General features: G+C 43.4%; 1 protein-coding gene across 1 annotated transcript in view; it reads right to left on the bottom strand.

The window, feature by feature from the left end:
* The window catches only part of sdc3 (syndecan 3), a 39,877-nt gene that overhangs the window by 6,749 nt on the left and 14,755 nt on the right, over positions 1-18,373 (bottom strand). The window contains exons 2-3 of the mRNA XM_073463133.1: positions 4,353-4,446; positions 353-1,242 (exon numbers count right to left, since the gene is read on the bottom strand). Coding sequence (XP_073319234.1) covers positions 353-1,242; positions 4,353-4,446 — 984 coding nt within the window. The remainder of the gene's footprint in view (positions 1-352; positions 1,243-4,352; positions 4,447-18,373) is intronic.

The following is an 18,373-nucleotide window of genomic DNA, read 5'->3' as shown; positions in this document are numbered from 1 at the left end:
AAATATTAAACATGCTGTATGTTGTTTGTTTAATCACTACACAAACAGTAATGTAAAACCAACAATTTGCAGTTTCAGAGGGATTTATATGCTATAAATAACTCTTGGCAAACAAAATCTTGGCGCCATGACTTCCCAGAATCTTGTCGTCGTGACTATGCCAGGCTGGTTGACTGGGTGGATGGATAAACTGTTGTTTATCAAGAAATAGTTCCACAGCTTAATTTCCTCTAAAACCCTGAAACTCACATTTTTACATAACTCTGATTTGATGCTCGCCTACGGGAGGAAGTTATTATTGTTTATTCCTTACGTATCAGTACAATAACGTGGGTTTGCTGACTGAACTCACCTGTGCAGTTGTGGGCTGCTGTGGGCGGGTCGTCCTCTCTGTTGGCACTGCCTGAGTGGCTGTCGTCATAGGAACCCTGGGCCTGAAGGGGACCCTGGTCTTGACAGTGGTGGCAGCGGTGGTGGTAGGTGCAGCCGTCGTGGGCTCAGGGGTGGTCTCTGCTGTGGTGGGCATGTCTTCATCTGTGGTGGTTTCCATGTCGAAGCCTGGGTAAAACGATGTAGGTTCAGGCGACAGGTAGACGTCCTCTTCTTCTTCTGTGGTGCTCAGGTCGTCCGAACCGGCAGAGGGCGCTGCACTTTCTGCAGTGCTGTCTGCTGGGTTGGTGGTCACCACCGGGATGGCAGCAGGGGATCGTGGGGCGGCGGTGGTCTGGGCAGCGGCCCTGATTCGCTCCAGCTCTCTCTCTCTTTCAAGCTCACGCTCTCTCTGCCTCTCTCTCTCTTTCTCCCTCTCTCTCTCACGCTCCCTCTCCCGCTCACGCTCTCTCTCCCTCTCCCTCTCTCGCTCCATCTCCCGGACCCGCTCCCTCTCTCGTTCCCTCTCTCTCTCCCTCTCCAACTGTCTCTCCTTCTCCAGCTCTCTCTGCTTCTCCTTCTCTCTCTCCTTCTCCAGCTCTCTCTGCCTCTCCTGCTCTCTCTCCCTCTCCCTCTCTTCCTCCCTCTCTCTCTCCTTCTCCAGCTCTCTGTCTCTTTCCCAGAACACACCGCTCTCTCCATCGGCCTCGGTGGGCAGGGGGGTGGTGGTGGGGTCCTCTGGGTCAGGGCTCGGCTCAGCTGCAGGTGGGGCGGAGGGGGCGGGGCTGGTGGCCTGGGTGGTGGAGAGGAGGAAGGGCTCTTCTGTGGTGAAGGACACGCCCGCCGACGTCGGCCTCATTCTGATCTCAGGAACTGGAGAGGAGAGGAAATTTAATTAGAAATATACTTACATATATTGCAAGGACTTTTTACATTAACATAAAAAAACAAAAGAGACAATCAGCAAGAAGATCGGCTCTTTCTATATAGTTATGCTTATTCTTAAAGGGTAAGTCCACCAGTTTTACACATTAAAATGTGTTTACACTTCATAGGTAGTGTAAACACCCATGCAAAACAGTCATATAAAGTTTTTTGTGGCTCCAGAGGAAGCTGCCTGTAGTGTCATAGATTGCCTCCAGTGATGTCACTTAGTGGCTAAGATGCATTGTGGGTAATGTAGGTGCTAGGTTTTGTAAAGCAGTCCACCGGTTTAGCAATACACTCTTATAACACTGTTGGACTCATTATGGATGGTTTAAAAAAATATCAAAATCCATACAGCACAACCAAAGATATCACCTTTTTTATTCCATGTTTTCTTCTTTCTTTGAAAAACTTCTCACCTACATTTCCCACAATGCAATGTAGCCAGTGAGTGACATCACTGGAGGCAATTTATCAGATTACATGCAGCTTCTCTGGAGCCACAAAAGGCTTTATACTACTTTTTTCACATATGTAGTAGTACTCCATAAGACCTGAACACACACTTTAATTTGTAAAATTGTTGGAGTTACCCTTTAATGCCTGTCACCAGCTCGGATTCTAACCTATCCTGGTTGGATAAGTCATAAAATTCAAAGTATTGAGGATGAACTGAGGAGACTCTCAGCCTGAGGAAGAAGCTGTTTTGTAGTCTGGTGGTACGGCGCTCAAGTTAATTTTGTTTCACTTTTGTCTAAAGGGGCCGCCAGAATCAGCAAAAAATGAAAATTTCCTTGTCACAGCTTTAATTTAAGAAGCAGAGGAGTCAAAGAAATTACACATGTACACATCTTACTTAATCACACATCCCGTTCGTCACTCAACAGTCACACAGCCCACACAAACATTAAATCAGAAACCGAGACTGTGGCTGTATTTGAAAAATGAGTCCCCTGGGTGCTCATTCACTGCTCTCTATATAATAAACATTCAGAAATTGACTCTCGATTGAGAAGGACAAGAAGATTTTAGACACTTAAAAATCACGCTGTCATTGTTGCATAATTTAAATTTTTTGGATCCATAAAATGTGATACATCACACTGTGGGACTGTGTATTGAGAGCAGTGTACAACATATCTTGCCTACATTTCACACTATAGTCAACGGGAATATATTTTAAAGGTTATTTTTTGGGGCGTTTTTGAGAGGTTACAGCTGAGAATCAAACTTGAGGGTATAGGAAATTTGAGGGCAGAGATATGAGCGAATCCTATGATGGTCCTAAGCCGACTCAATTTGAAAATGCTTCCTCTTCCCTCTGGTTTTAACCTCTATCTACGCTAAGCTGCCATTTTTTTCACCTGAAAATGGAACTTGTTAAAATAGCACTCCATATTGGCTAAATCTGAGCATACCTGCCTCCTGTTTTAGTGTGGGCAGGGAAACGATGATGTAAACCTGGTGGTGAAGTTAAAGTTAGTGTTGCACTTCCATAAGGTCGGAGGAAACACACAATGCACGGATTAAAAAAAGATTTATCAATATTTATAAAGCAGAAGCCGAGTTTCTGTTGTTTTCTCTCGCCTCTGTGATCATTTTAAATGTCAATAAAGTCAATCATATAGCACCGCCATGTTTGTTTTGTCAAATGACTTCGGGGTCACAAAGCAGTGATTTTATTGACGACTCGGTGCGGCAATCAGAGCCGCAATCAAATCGCTATTTTCTGCTCATTTAACCGTCTGACAACAAAAACGGAAAAATATGTAAATTAGAGTAACAGCAGTGAATTGTGAGTTCAGCTGTACTCAAACATCGACAGAACGGAGGTTGGTTTTACCAGCGGAGACCAGATGTTGGCTGTGATGTGTGGTTTTGACGGAGGATGGAGAAGAAAAGATTTAACTGTTGTTGTTTTGTCGTTTTAGAATGGAAGGAGATTTTTAAGCAAAAAAACGGAAAAAGCAGAGGTGGATACAAGAGAGAGGGAGAAAAGAAGAGAAGAGAAAAGAGAGAGAGAAGGGAAGAGCGAGAAGAGAAGAGGAGACGATGCTGACGACTGAGTCATTCTCTTCTTAAATCTCATAATAGCATTATACCACCTTTCATTTCGCCATATAGCAGTGAAGCTCCCTGGGTTGAAAGAGAAACAAATTGAATTTACAGGCTCAAAGACATGAAGGCTGACAGAGGAGCTGGAGAGAGGAGCGAAATGTGGACTCGAACAATGCATCTTCTGTTAAACTTATCACACGCCTCAAAATGCCACATTCTGCTGCAGACAGCGACGCAGAACGCACATCCGCCTGTTGAAAATGAGCTTTCCCTTTGGAATCAGAGGGCTCTGTATCACGGTTTGAGATAAAGCAATTTGCCGGGGCTGCTGTTTCGACCACAGGGGGTGCCCCATCTGCACTCTCCTGCTCTGAATTGTAATTTATTTTGCCCTCCGCTAGCGCAGTGCCTGAACCGAGGGCAGCCCTCAATGAGTCATGCTTAATAAGGAGAGCCATGCAGCCAGATCAGAAAATCAGCCTGAATTACACCAATGTGATTTACGTTAAGTCGGTAATTCCTACACACGCAGGCAGCCAGCTCACTCAAATGCAGACAGACACATGCAGATAGGTGCACACAACTGCTGGTGCGCGTGTGATCGTCTAATCTGTGTGGACTGTAATCTGATTAGAGTAAATAAGATCTCGGGGAAATGAGCCCTTGTTGTTGCTTGTTTGCGAGGGCGTGTCTGTGTTTATAGGTACTTTCTATAAATGTGTATGAAACCTGTCTGTCGGGTCAAACAGCATGTCTGCACTGTGTAATTGTGTGTGCGTGGCCTTTGTGCATGTGAATCTGCTGAACAGAACGACAATAAGTCCAGAGTGAGGAGGAGGAGGGAGGAGGAGGGGTCTTCAGGGTCAGCAGATTGAAACCCAGCAGCTGTCGAGTTTGAAAGCACCAGGGCGTGAGTGTGTCACCTCACACACACACACACACACACACACACACACACACACACACACACACACACACTCAAACACAGACACACTTACAGCCAGAGCCGGAGCCTGAGTAGAGGTCCTCGTCGTCGTAGAACTCGTCTCTTGTTGAGCCTTCATCATCGATAGACGGTGACCAAGTCTGTCCCTGAGAGAGACACAGAGGAGGAGGGGGGGATACAGATGACACAGATTAGAGTTATCCATCATGAATGACTGAGCTGTTCGTCATTTCATTTAAAAGAGAGACCACTTTGGCAGATTACATGCACACACGGACACACACACAACCGTCTGAGAGGGGGTGCGGGCGGCATTATGGTGGACAGGGCAACATCTGTCCGTCTGCGAGGCCATGGAGGAGCATAGTTAATGAGTTGATCTAAAGCTGGGGTTTTGGCAGAGGAACATCAAAGCCTTTAAGGAGAGAGGGGGTTTTATTCAGGCTCTGCGAACGTGTCAGTTACAAGCTATGCTCAGCCTGTAAAGTAGCATGCAGAGTGTGAAGAAGCAGTTAACTTGTGAACTCTCCGGCTGCCACTCACAACAATTTCCATCATCAATTCAATCAATCAATATCATTCAATCGTTAGATTATTGAGCCAAACACAATATTTGTTTCCAGGTAGATAGCTGAATATGATCAAATTTTCTTCATGAAGTTATGTCAGAGGGAATATACATCTCAGGAAGCTAAAATGCACATTTGATGCTTTCATGTCTCACTAATAACAAAACTTTCACTAATGTTAGCTTGGAGACCTAAATTACCTCAGACTTAAGAAAATCACAGCTTGAGTGTACCCAAAACTAGCAGTTAGTCGGCGATGACGCTGTTACTAGATATCCTAGATGCCCAGTAAATAAGCACAGCAGAAACGTCAGATAGACATCTTTGAGTGTTACAGTTACATTTGAAAATCAAATGTTGTTAGTGCTAGAAAAGGGCGCCAACTGCGAGAAAACAGTGAAAAACTCTCATTTCCTATTCCGAAAGCCAAAGGTGATGTCCTCAAATTTCTTAATTTGTCCAACCAACATGATAAAACCTAAAGATATTCAGTTTCAAATGATAATCAACAAAGAAAAACACCCAATCCTCACATTTGAGAAGCTCGAACGAGAGAATATCGGGCACATTTCCCTGATAAAAGGTTAATCAGTCAGCTAATTAATCTAGCAAGAGACTAGATTCATGCTAGCAGCTGTGTGAGGCTGCACCAGTTGAGCTTTGAGCTAAATGCTACCTGTAGCAAGCTAAACATGGTCACAGTGTCAATGCTTACATGCTGATGTTGAGCAGGTATAAAGTTTACCATGTTCACCATCGTAGTTTAGCTTGTAAGTATGCTAACATTTGCGAATAAGTACTAAACAAAGTACAGCTTGCAGGTCATAAATCAAAGTTCTGGAAAAATGAAAATGTCAACCTGACAACAGTGCTCGATCAAAAGTTTAGGGTTCACCAACATTTCTACAGTTCATCCAGAGTGAAACAGAAATGTGCCAAATACATTTTGTGGCAATCCCGCCGATAGATGTTGAGAAATTTCACTTTCACAAACCACAAATGCGAGCCTCATGATAAGATAAGCTAAATGAAAAATCAGGGGATCACCAGGGTGATGTAGGTTTTAACCCTATTACACCGTATTATTATCTGTACCAAATTTCATGGCAGTCCATACAGTAGTTGGACCAAGCGTTGTTAAAAATGCCTGCTCACAAAGTAGCATCTTCAGACTGTTTGTTTTGTCTGGCTGATAGTCCGAAAGCCAAAGATGTTTAGTTTACTGAGCAAATCCTCACATTTGATAAGCTGTGACAAGCAAATATTTTGCTTTATAAACGACTTTAGATAATCTTTGATCAATATTGCTGTTGTTTAATAATATCAGCACTATTTTGGGCTCACTGTTGCTGTACATTTGAGTTTGATAGCTGCACTCTGAAGGCTCTCGATCTGTAACTGTCTCTCATCAATCATTTCAAGGCGTCCTCCCTGCTCATCACTGTACCTCAATCCAGGCCTATTTCGTCTGTGGAAAAAAAAAGTGCAAGCTTGCTCCGCGACCTCTGCTAAGGTCAGGTAACAGAGATTAGTCGAGGATCATCCAGGGGTTGAACCTCTGAAGTGACTGACCTCAGCCTCCGGTCGCTTTGAGGCTCATCCCTCCTTTCTCTTCATTCATCCCTCTGTCTTTCTCTTGACCCGACATCCCTGCCATGCTTAAACACTTACTACAGCACTCACTAAGTCATACAGGGTCAGCTAATACTGCTATCAAATGCATGCACTTAAGAGACACCGCCCATACTGCAGTGCAAAGATATTCATTTCCAATCTACAGTTCATATCACACGCGCTTCAGAGAGTACTGTAACTGTATAAACCTATCCTGGCCTTTCAAAGCACATTCACATTTACAAAGAACGCTGTGAACTCATCTATAGATATCTGAAAGCTACAGACAAATTGTTATAGACCTGGGATTTGTGTTTACGAAAAACAGTGGGGGGCGCCAAATCACACAAAATATCAATTTCTACATAATCTTGCTTTAACTTTAAGTTTTAAATGCAGATATGTATACGTCGAAATGCATTTGCAGGGTACTGCTTCCAGTGAAGTAAAGGAGTTTGATACTTCTTCCATCACTGCATTTTGAACCTCGATCCAGCTCGATGCACACTAAGTAGTACCATGCGGTGATGCCAACAACAAAAGGCTCAGTTTTGCTTCAGGTATTGGAAAACAGTCAGTCCACTGCTGAAAATGTGACCAAAACAAACTTATCTCCTCAGCAATCTTAAGCCCATCCTGAGGCCCTATGGAGCTGTGTCTTTACTAGCCTGTGTGATACTAATTGCGGACAAACACACACACACACACACACACACACACACACACACACACACACACACACACACACACACACACACACACACACACACAGAAGCAGCAGAGGCTCCTCCCCGGCTCCAGACAGAAGAAACCTGATGCCTTTAAAAGCCAATAAAAGCATAATGGAATCTAGAAACCCGAGCATCTCAGTCCATCACATCTCAGCGTGAGGTGGAGCTGAAACGCTATATGTACCTCCTGAAAATGAAATTGACTTGAAGTCGTTTTGGCTCTCGACACGCCGAGGTTATGGGCTTCACAAAGTGGAGGGATGAGAGTGTGTGTGTGTGTGTGTGTGTGTGTGTGTGTGTGTGTGTGTGTGCCTCACGCTTTGAGAGTAAATGTGTGTGTGAAGTCCTGGTGATCTCAAAAGTGCCGAAAAGTACTGAAAAGACGTCTCAGTGCAAGCATGGTGCCAGTGTGTGTGTTGTGTGTGTGTGTGTGTGAGTGTGTGTGCTGTATTCCAAGGATCAGTTTTACAATGAAGGCCGTTGCTATGGGCAACCTTTGCCTTTCACAGAAATTCCCGTCTCCCAGTGAGAAGCTTCCAGACACAAACACACACACACACTCTCTCTCTCACACACATTTAAGAGCTCTAACTACATAAGCAAAGGTGTTATGTAACGTCAAATAAACAACCCTTAAAAAGCCAACATCAAAACAGTCTGCTCCTCCAGCTCCACCCTCTATCTGTCCCTCCTGCTCTGCTTCCCCCTCCTCTGGATCCACAATCTCTGTGCCAGTGTATCCCCGTCCTCGCCCCATTTTCCTTTCATCTTAAACTCCATTCCTTATCTCCAGGCTAGCCCCCTAAATTCAGCGTGACTCCTAAAAACACACACACATCTTTAAATAAACACACACCCCGCCCCCAAGGCGGCACCGGCGCCCACCCCAGGGGCCCCTTTTACAAGTCCCCCATACACACAACCACCTCCAGGACATACTGGAGCTGCAGAGGCTACTCTGCTGTTTGCTTAGTTTTAGTTTTGGGAGCTGGTGTGTGTTTAAATGTGTATCATGTGTGTTTATCCAAACCTTTAATATGTAATCACCCCCCTTGTGTCTCGACATGTCAATTTACAATATTATACGTGTGAATTCAGGGTATGGCAGGCAGGAGGAGTGCGTCATTGTATGTAATTACAGTGTGTGTCTGGATGGGTATAATAACAGGTTTTGCTTGTGGTGCCTGTGTACAGGCACACACAAATGCCCCTCAGACCTACAGTATCACAGTGTGTGTGTGTGTTTTTATGTGATTTTGGGGGACTCGAATAGGGCCAGCTCTGCATTTTGCCTCTGTTTCAGGAGCTATAAACAGCTGCACTTTCTGCCTGCGCCACATAGCTAACTAACCACAACGAGACGCAACGAGCTCCCCTCCACCGCACGCATCACCCGGGGCCAAAATCATCTGTATGTTGCCCTCAATTTCCCTCCACCACTGCATTTTGTTCCCATTCGTTATAAAAGGAAACTGTAAGATGACAGCCGTATTCGGCTGGATCTGCGCATTGAATGCAATCCTGGTTTTTGGCAACGCATGAAGCATTGCCATTGTGAGACATGCGGTGCCAGTTGGAGTCATTTTAAAACAATCTGGGCGCGTGGAATATATAATTATGTATACTTGTGTAAAAGGAGAAGGGGAAAACATCAAATTGAGGGACAGGGAAAGAACTGACGCAGAGAAAGAATCTGTGTTTGTTGGGGGAATGTCATGTTCTGACAAAGCGAACACAGGTGCGTCCTCCGCTGCAACATTTGCGGTTACTAAGGTAGAAACCTGATCTAAAGCTGACATCAGATTTTGCACTATACATTTGATCCTATAGCTGCATTGTGAGTGTGTGTGTGTGTCAGCTGGTTTTACTTGTTTTACAGCCACAGAGCCTCGATTTAATACCTGAGCTGACAGTGCTGTGCTTTCACACAGGAGCTGATTTGTTCCAGATTTTTCAATTTAGGATGAAAAAAAAATGCCAGATTATAAAAGTGTGACATTAAACCAGCAACCTGACAATGAGAGGGTGTTAGTGTGTGTGTGTGTGTGTGTGTATGTATGTGTGTGTGAGTGAGAGAGAGAGAGGGTTATATGACAATTACCAGCATCTGTGTGGCAGAGAAAAGACCATGGTGTGTGTTAGGTCTGTAGGAACAATGGGTGCAGCTCACCTACCACTGAGAAGCAGGAAATCAGATAACAATAGCAGGCAAAGGTAGTTATATAGACACAGTGATTCACACACACACACACACACACACACACACACACACACACACACAGTGCTAGTGGAAGATTAACTGGCCCAAGATGATTTTTTTTTTGGTTGATTTTCTGGCTGGTCCAGTCAGAGATCCCCTCTAGGCAAGCCGGGCAGATAGAAAGCTTCATTGTGATTGACTTCAAATGCATTCTTCAGTAACCCGAGAGGCTGCTGCTGCTGCTACTGCTGCTGCTGCACAATGCCTGGCACACACACACACACACACACACACACACACACTCAAGCATTTCTAGCTCCTGATACAGTCGACGCAATGCTGCCCCGCTTTGCAGAAATAATCGTTAATTGTGCTTTTTAATATGTGAGATTTTATCGGAGCGAGCGTTCTCGGCTGCTGCGGCATCTCTGAGCCTTCAAACTGTGAAGAATAATTTGAATACTCCCTCTGCTTTCTGGCACCATCTGTGAGTCCCACTCCTCTAGCTGTCCCTCCATTTACTGTATCCACAGTGTCGGAGGAGGAGAGGGAAGAGGAAAACAATGAAAGAGACACAGAGGTTGTGTCCATTGTGTTCTTATTTCATGTCCTTTTTTCACACACTTTGCTCAGAAAGGGAAAAATCAACTTAAAGGTGCATTATGTAATTTTAGTTCTAACATTCCAAAAATTAACGATATAACAGTGTTGACGTTATGTCAAGGAAATCTTTGTATTGTGTTGAAGAGATGTCTACTCAAGTTACGCAAGTAACGGTGTGCGCGAGTGTCTACGCAATTCCGTAAATCTAAGAAGCTGGAACCAGCAAATGTTTGCTTGAAAAACGACTGAAAATAGATAGTCAAAATTGGCAAATAGTTTTCTAATCAACTTATCGTTGCAGCTCTAACTGAAGTTCCAACATTTAAGCAAAAAAAGGTCCAAGCAGTGAAAAAAAATGAATATTTTTGTCTGTGTGAAGGCCTCACATGAGCAGATCCACACCCCTAAACTAAATGTGTATTATTGTTGCAATGAATGGCTTGAACTTCAATGTGGGTGTCCTGAAGTGCTGGTTGTCAAACGTGTCACCAGGCACTTGAACGCAGCATGATAGTAATAATCATCTGGCAGGGATTTGAGACCCAGATCATCCTCAAAATGAGGTAAACTGATCTTTACGGGAAACGTTTCCAACCACCCTGCAGTTTAATTCACCGTGGGTGGAGGGCCCACGCTTCATGCTGCTGATTCACGGCTGTCCACTCCTCTCCAGAGCAGTCTGACCTCCACTGATAAGAGCTGGACAGTTTGAACAAACTGACATGAAAGCACTGTTGATAACTCTCTACCTGGAAAGGGTCAGACCGCTCGGCGCACGTCCTCCGACTAATTGCGCACTTACAGGAAAACCTGCAGCCTGTTTACTGTTTGTATTGTTCCACGCCCATCTTTCTTTCCGGGGTGGATCCCCGACCCTGTCAGCAGTGACCTCTAATCTCCCTCCATCTTTTGCTTTTTTCCGCCTCGTCTCACTCTCCGCCGCCCTGCTCTGCCCCTTTTACCAGCTGGGGAGGTTGGACAGCAGCCAACCTGGACGCTAACACACTTACAGTCAGACAAGGAGACGTGAGAGAGATAGAGGGCAGCCAGTGTGTGTGAGTGTCTGTGTGTGTGAGTAGGTTACCAGGTGACGGCCTGGTTAAGACACCTGCCACCTTTAGCAGAGATTAGCACAGAAAGCCTCGGCACAGTCACACCACTCGCAGACTTTAAGACACCTTCGAACACACACATACACACACACACGCACAGACGCACAGACACGGTCGGGTGTCCAGACAGTATCTTGTAGCAATGACGTCAGGTGCACTCCTGTGAACATTAACACCTGCACACTACAGCCAAGGAGGTCAACCAAATCCCGTCTCTGTCTACCTTTACAGTCCTAAAGATTCTCCAGTATTCATCAGAACCCAGAACACTCCTGACATCCATGTTTTGCATGTTATCTGTGGTATATTGCAGATTAATTTTAACTCCAAAGTTCTGTTGTTGGTCCAAACTATTTTGTTTACACTTGAGATGAGGTCAAAATCTTCTCCAAACCCTCCTGCCACAGCAGATCCACATTAGCCAGGTTTCTGTCTGAATGTAGGGTTGAAAACCTGCAGAAGAATACGCTACCTGCGAACATTAGGCAGATTAAAAACAGGAAGGAAACCAGGAACAGATTAATTTAAAGAATAAGTTATTCAGTTATTAGCTACTGACCCACATTCCCATGGAGCCCCGGGATCCAAAATAGATTTGAAATAACCCTCAACTCGAGGTCAGGCTCCAGCAGACGGGGTGCGTGCTAACACTTTTAGCTGAGCTGTTTTCAGCAAAGGATGTAAATAACGTCTTTTCAACTCAATTTGGGATCTCAGGGCTTCTGGAGACTTGGATTATGCCAGATGATCTGTATGGAGCCATTTAAGTTTTCTCCGTTGTCCCCATCTACTCCGGTTGTTTAGGAGCAACGATGTTTCGCTGTGAAGCTCCAGAAATGTTTTGAGCACTATGAAACTTCACTTGACTGAATCAGAATGAGAGTGAGTAGATAATGAATGAATCATTTTTTCGGTGAACGTATTCCTTCATCTCGATGTTATTATTGTCCCTTTTTGAAACGTTTTGTTTGTTTTAGTTTATTTTTGGAGTGACAATTTTGTGTTTGTCTCCACTGTAGGTTTCTTCTGTTTGCAGTTGTGTGAAGTCGCTTCACTTGCATTCTGACTTCTGGCTGGTATTGTGATTTACTGTTGACACTGTGTAACTTTGCTTGTTGTCTTTTTTGTTGTTTTGCGAGGAACCCAGAAAGACTAGCTAACATTTTGTAGACTCTAACAGGGAAGTTTCAATATTGGGATTTTAACGAGATAAACAGCTGCGGGCGCTATTCTCCATTAAGCACTGCAGAGGAACAGGCGATGTGATTAAAGCGCCAATCAAACCTCAGAGGATGCAACAGAATGAAGAAAACATGATGTAAAAATGGCATTTATGTTTGTTTCATGTGTTAATTTGAGGAACATTACAGACGTTTTTATCTCTCCTTCAGCAGATGTTTAAGTCTAATGATTTGTGTATGTCATGACTCATTTCCTAAGTCTGTCTTCAAAAGATATGCCAACATTTCCACCTTAACCAAAGACGTGAACCATTTGCTTTTTTTTAATTTGTTTTTTGTATGAGGACTATTATGTTGTGCATATATTTTAAGGGCTTTACTTATCTCAAAGTACACTTATATTTTTGCCTATGTGCAGCTGTATTAGCCAAAAACGAACAAAAGTATGATGAAACTGTATATATATCTAAATATTTGTTATAAAGGGTCATTTGATCTATACATCCCCAAGTAAAGCATCTCCTTGTCTTAGTGTCTGTGGCCCAGGATTACAAGATTTCCTCTCAGCTCACTGTTGATGCTATGAATCTTAACTATGAACTGTGACGCTATAAAACAATATAAAAAAAATCAGAGACTGCACCTTAAATAAGAAATATGCGAGATTTTCACACAATACAGTAAATGAAAAAAAATCCCTCACCCTGTGGGTTAAAAACATTCAGCATCCATCAGAATCTCTCTCAAACTATATTCCTAATACGTACATTTACTGTCGCGGTTTTGATGAATGTCTCCTCCTGTGAAATAATAAGTAATTTCAGCACCCTGGGCCTCTTTTTTCAGCAGTAAGCCGAGTCAAATAGCTCCAAATTTAAAAGTTAAATTATCATTTAGTGTCGAGAGATTCTTTGCGGTAACAGCTGCAGCGGGGGGTCATAAGCAGGCATCACTTAATGTTTGCAAGAAGGAACCTGCTGAGCAATTTTACACTGATTAGCTGTTTAAATGATGGGAAGCAGTTCTGGGTGTCTTGGATAAAATCACACTACATGGGGATTAATAGAATATGAACGTTAGATGCTACTGTTGAGACTAATACTAGGTTATAAAACGAACATTAGGTGAATTAAGAGGGTTATAGCCGCTTATGTTATTTTTAAATATATAAAAATCCAAACTAAAACGATCCCCGTGCTCATGAGGCTGTTAGTAGCACTGAGTGGGAAGGTAGAAATTTGAATTAGTCCCTTGCCAAACACATTTCTGATCTTTTCCTGCATGTTTGTCTCAGTTTTCCACACATGAGTGCTCCCCGTGACCAATGAATGTGAACCACCGAGCAAGAACTGTAAACATGTTCATGTACAACAGCCAGGAAATGAGTGAAACACTTTTTCTCCCTCATCTAATTTTAGCGCTTTCTGCCGATCAAATTCCTGATAGCGCTGCTGTGGCTGATCCAAATCGCAGCCACGTCGGCCGTATTAATTCCCCGTACAAAACCTGTGGGAGGATGGCGTTACACTGGCTCCAGTTTGTTATTCCTGCTCGCTCTGGCCCTAAAGCTGCCTCAGTGCAGCACCAAACCACAGCTGAAGAGCGACCGAGCACTAATATTATCTTTCTAATATTATCTTCAGTTATAAGGACAAAGATGATCTAAGTGATGAATGCCCTTATGGAAAGTCATGCATTTGCTAAATATGGCATATGGTACAGTGAACGGCTTGGTCAGAGAGCTGCAGCGACGGAACAGGTGCACAGTGGAGGAAACAACTCATGCATCTGGATCACTGGAAAGCAATTGAAATCTATTTTCATGCAGAAAGGCCTTCAACCATTATCTCATATATCTGTTACAAAACAATAGACCCAGATCCATTTATGGCAGTGTTCAGTGTCCCTTCAACAGAGCGTAGAATGGCTTCGTATCAGTCAAAGGCTACACAGCATTTTGCTTCATTGTTAGTCGGATCATTAATCCTCATTAGGTGGAACGCTGCCTGCCCACCCTCTTTTATTCAGATGATTCTGGAGGTCACGGTGTGTCTGAAATTTGAGAAAGCGATGTTCACTTTAAATAAATCACCTGAAAAACATAATAGAATCTGGTTTCCCTTCATTGCTTATGTGAAGAATTCATCCTTTCCAACAACTAAAGTCATTCACAAGTAGACATTTTGACCTCCTGTCAGCATTATTGTGTTCTGTTTCTCTGTTATTATCATCTCTAAGTGGCGGGGTCCACCATTATTATAGCGATTATCGATTAATCATTGATATATAAAATATGTAAATATGTTGGCTTTTCCATTAGAAAACTGTAAGCCAAATTGTTTTAAATTTCATTTACTGTAACAGTTTATTTCTCAGGTACAGTGCATATTAATGAGCATTACTGTAAATATGCTAGAATTAGCCATGAGGCTAGTCACTGACTAGTTGTAAAAATTGTGATTAAAACATAATAATGAGTAATATATTTGCCTGTAAATCCTACACACTGGACTTTTTAATTATCACTAATGCAAACTGTGTCCTACTGCTGCTGCTTCACGTTAAAAAATGTTCAACGTGAGGTGCCTTTATTGTGAAGGACTCACAGGAAACATAATATATTTGTTACCAAGCTTAAGGCAGATTTGAATCCTCTACCAGAAAATCATCTACAACACAGCTTTAATTGGATAAATGAATAACTGCAATGTAAAAATGGACTTGTAATTTTGAAATTGAATATTCTGTTTGTGTGTGATCGGCTGATCGGGGTGCTGAAGGAGCAGCGGTTCGGGCCCTCGGAGACTGACTGTTTAACCTTTAATGTCTCAGTATCTGTGACAAAACGAGCAGCTGACACTGAAACTCACTGCAGACACAGTGGAGGTCACATGACTGCGTAGTGACACATCAGCTGGTCTTAGACCGTGTAATGGACTGGAGCTGTGAGACCGCCACACACACACACACACTCAGATACACACACTAATGTACAGATCCAGTCAGCTCTTTGGCCAGTATAGAGGGGCAGTATGACGGGAGGAGGGGTGATACAGAGAGATGTATATCTGTATGTAGGACCCAGCTGTTACACTAATCTGACAATCCAACAGGATTAAAGACCACATCACAAGGCCGCCTCACACACACACACACACACACACACACGCAGAAACCCACACATGAGGCCTCTCTGTGTGGAATCCTCCTCTATTATATATGACCTTATGAAACATGCATCTCTGAGTGAGAGTGTCTGTGTGTATGCCTGTGTGTCACAGTCCTGCTGCCAGAAATGCCTTGAGATTCTGACACAACTGCTGCTCCCACACTTGCACACAATACGCTGCCATGTATTTGTGTGCTTATGAAAGTGTGTGTTAGAAGATTTGTCTGTGGCGTTCTGGGAGTGCCAGTGTGTGTGTGTGTGTGTGTGTGTGTGTGTGTGTGTGTGTGTGTGTGTGTGTATTGATGTTTGGTTGGAGAAATGTTGCAGTGAGCGGTGAATGCTGCTGGTTGGCTGGTGGGTCAATGACTGTGTTTTTGTGGCTGCTTCTATGAAGTGCCAGAGAGAGAGAGAGAGAGAGAGAGAGAGAGGAGAAGGAGCGGGGCTGAATGCGGATTTGTGTGTGTGTGTGTGTGTGTGTGTGTGTGTGTGTGTGTGTGTGTGTGTGTGTGTGTGTGTGTGTGTGTGTGTGTGTGTGATTATAGCCTGGCTCAATGGGCCTATTTCTGCAGGGCCAGTGGGAGGGCGTGGCGCCTGTGGCTGGAACTTTTCTCGTGTTTCTAAGGAACTTTTCAAAAGGGCTCAGAAATGTGGCTGCGTGTGAGAGAGAGCGCCCCGCGGACCATGATGCCTTTGTACGGCGGAGAGCGAGAGAGAGGGGCACTCAGAGTACACTCAGAAACGGTAATCAATGGTCCCTTTTCAACACCGGATCGGAAAACCTTAAAACACACACACACACACACATGAGAAAATCCACACACAAACAGACGATGATGAGAATCACATTCTGGCAATATACAGTGATGTGAATCACAAGGCATCATCTCTGCATGTGTGTGTGTAATTACAGCTTGCGTAATCAGGCTAATGACAGTCATGCGACTTCTACAGACCCTTAGGAAGGAACGGCAAGGAGAAGGAGAGAAATCGATGCATAAAAGGCAGAGTTTTAGAGGGGAAACACACTTGAGAGAAAGAGAAAAGTGAGGGGTGATGATGGGATGGATGGACCCGGAGGCAGGGAGGGTGGAGAATAAGAGAGGAGTGTTTTTGTCTTTGATGCTGAGGAGAAAAATCCAATCAGCCCAGTGTAATTCAATCTGGAATGGAAAGATGCACCTTTGCGAGTGTGTGTGCAGAGGGCATGATGCATATTATTATCATACCATACCTCTCATTTTCTCTCACACACACAGAGGAGGTAAACAAATTGCTGCTCCGGGGCCATCCCGAGCAGCTGACCTTGCTACGCTCTCTTGGCCCCCTCCTATTGGTTGACTGGCTTTGGCGAAGTGGCAGCCGATCCCGAGCCTCAGAGAGGTTTCCAGCCAATATACCGGAGGCCAAGCGACTGTCAGCACGGCCAGATAGCCGATTGATTCTTCATGTATCATAACAGCCCTTGATATCGAACACTAATTACGCAGGTTGTGAGATCTGGCGGCGCAGTGAACTCAGCATATGGTCTGTGTCTTAATGGGCCGAGCAGACCGACTGCTTGTGACCTAATCAGATATTTATCATGAGATACTGATTAACTCTAACAAATCAATGTCAGAAGACTCGAACGAGTCCTGAGCCAATGAGAATCTAGAAGGAAATAAGACATTTGTCCTATTTTTTTATGAAAGGCTCTTTTGTTGTTTCTGCGTATGTTATTTAATATTTTGCATCATCTCATGTGAGTGTATTTAATGGACGACGCAGCGGTCACAAGATGTTTCCCAACCAGATGTATTACAAGTTTCTGTTCATGTCACTTTTCATATGTCTCGCAGTGCACTGACATTTTTTAAAGCGCTTGTCTGTCGCAGGTAGAACAGCGGAAGGCAAAGGGTCAAACAAAAATTGAAAAGACACTAAACTTTTATTTATAATGACTTTTCTTTAATCTTTTCTTTTTCAGGCCTTTTAAACTCTTCAAATTAAAACAATTGAGCAGCAAAAATCACTGAAGTGGGCACATTTTAAAGGAATAGTTCCACATTTTTTATCAAATGTGTTCCTTATACTGGTGAATGACAGCTGAGTGTTGCAGAACATCCCAAAGTCGTGTCGTTGCCAGATATGGTACTGTTGTACCTGGGAGGAGACAATCATACACTCATGTCGGGCAACCCTCACTGTAGTATTAATGTGGTTAATCAATAACTCTAACACAAAACAAAAAGTTAAAGAATTCGCCATGTAGAAGGAACAGTTTTATAGATGTTGATTGGCAAATTGATTCACCTTGGACGGAGCAAGGCTAGCGGTTTTCCACTGCTTCTAGACTTTATGCTAAGCTAAGCTAACCACATCATGACTCCATCATAGGCCTATTATGATAACTACTTCTTTGTTTATGATAAATAAAAGCAAAAAACTCTAAGGTGCTGTGCCAAAGTCTAATAGTGGTGGGGAAATAATTTTCTATTAAGCTTTTTTATTCTGGCATCATGTTGGCTTAAATGTTGGTGACACAAATGGAGGTAGGCAAAAATGATTGCAGTTAAGTGCCTACATGGATAAATCAATAAGATATGCACATCCATAAGGTAATTATGGTGAAAGAAATCATCTCCAAAACAATCTAGAATGATACATAGCACTTGAGGTAAAAATATGTATTTTTGATTTTGGGGTGCACTGTCCCTTTAAAATGCTACACTGCTACATGTGAGGCGATATCGATTAACGATCACAATGCATGCAGCAGGTAGGTGTTAGCATGAAGATGATGAGGATTAATGGATCACAGTGTTGTATTATTCTGGTGGGAGCTCCCTGTTGCCACTCAGATGGTGTTATCTACCTCAGCTCGCAAATAAATATAGCAAGCTTCAGGTGCGAGC

This window comes from Pagrus major, chromosome 3 (genome assembly GCF_040436345.1).
Source record: "Pagrus major chromosome 3, Pma_NU_1.0".
In the NCBI taxonomy this organism is placed as follows: Eukaryota; Metazoa; Chordata; class Actinopteri; order Spariformes; family Sparidae; genus Pagrus; species Pagrus major.
Note: the sequence above shows the minus strand (reverse complement) of the source record. Positions and strands in the feature narration are given on the sequence as shown.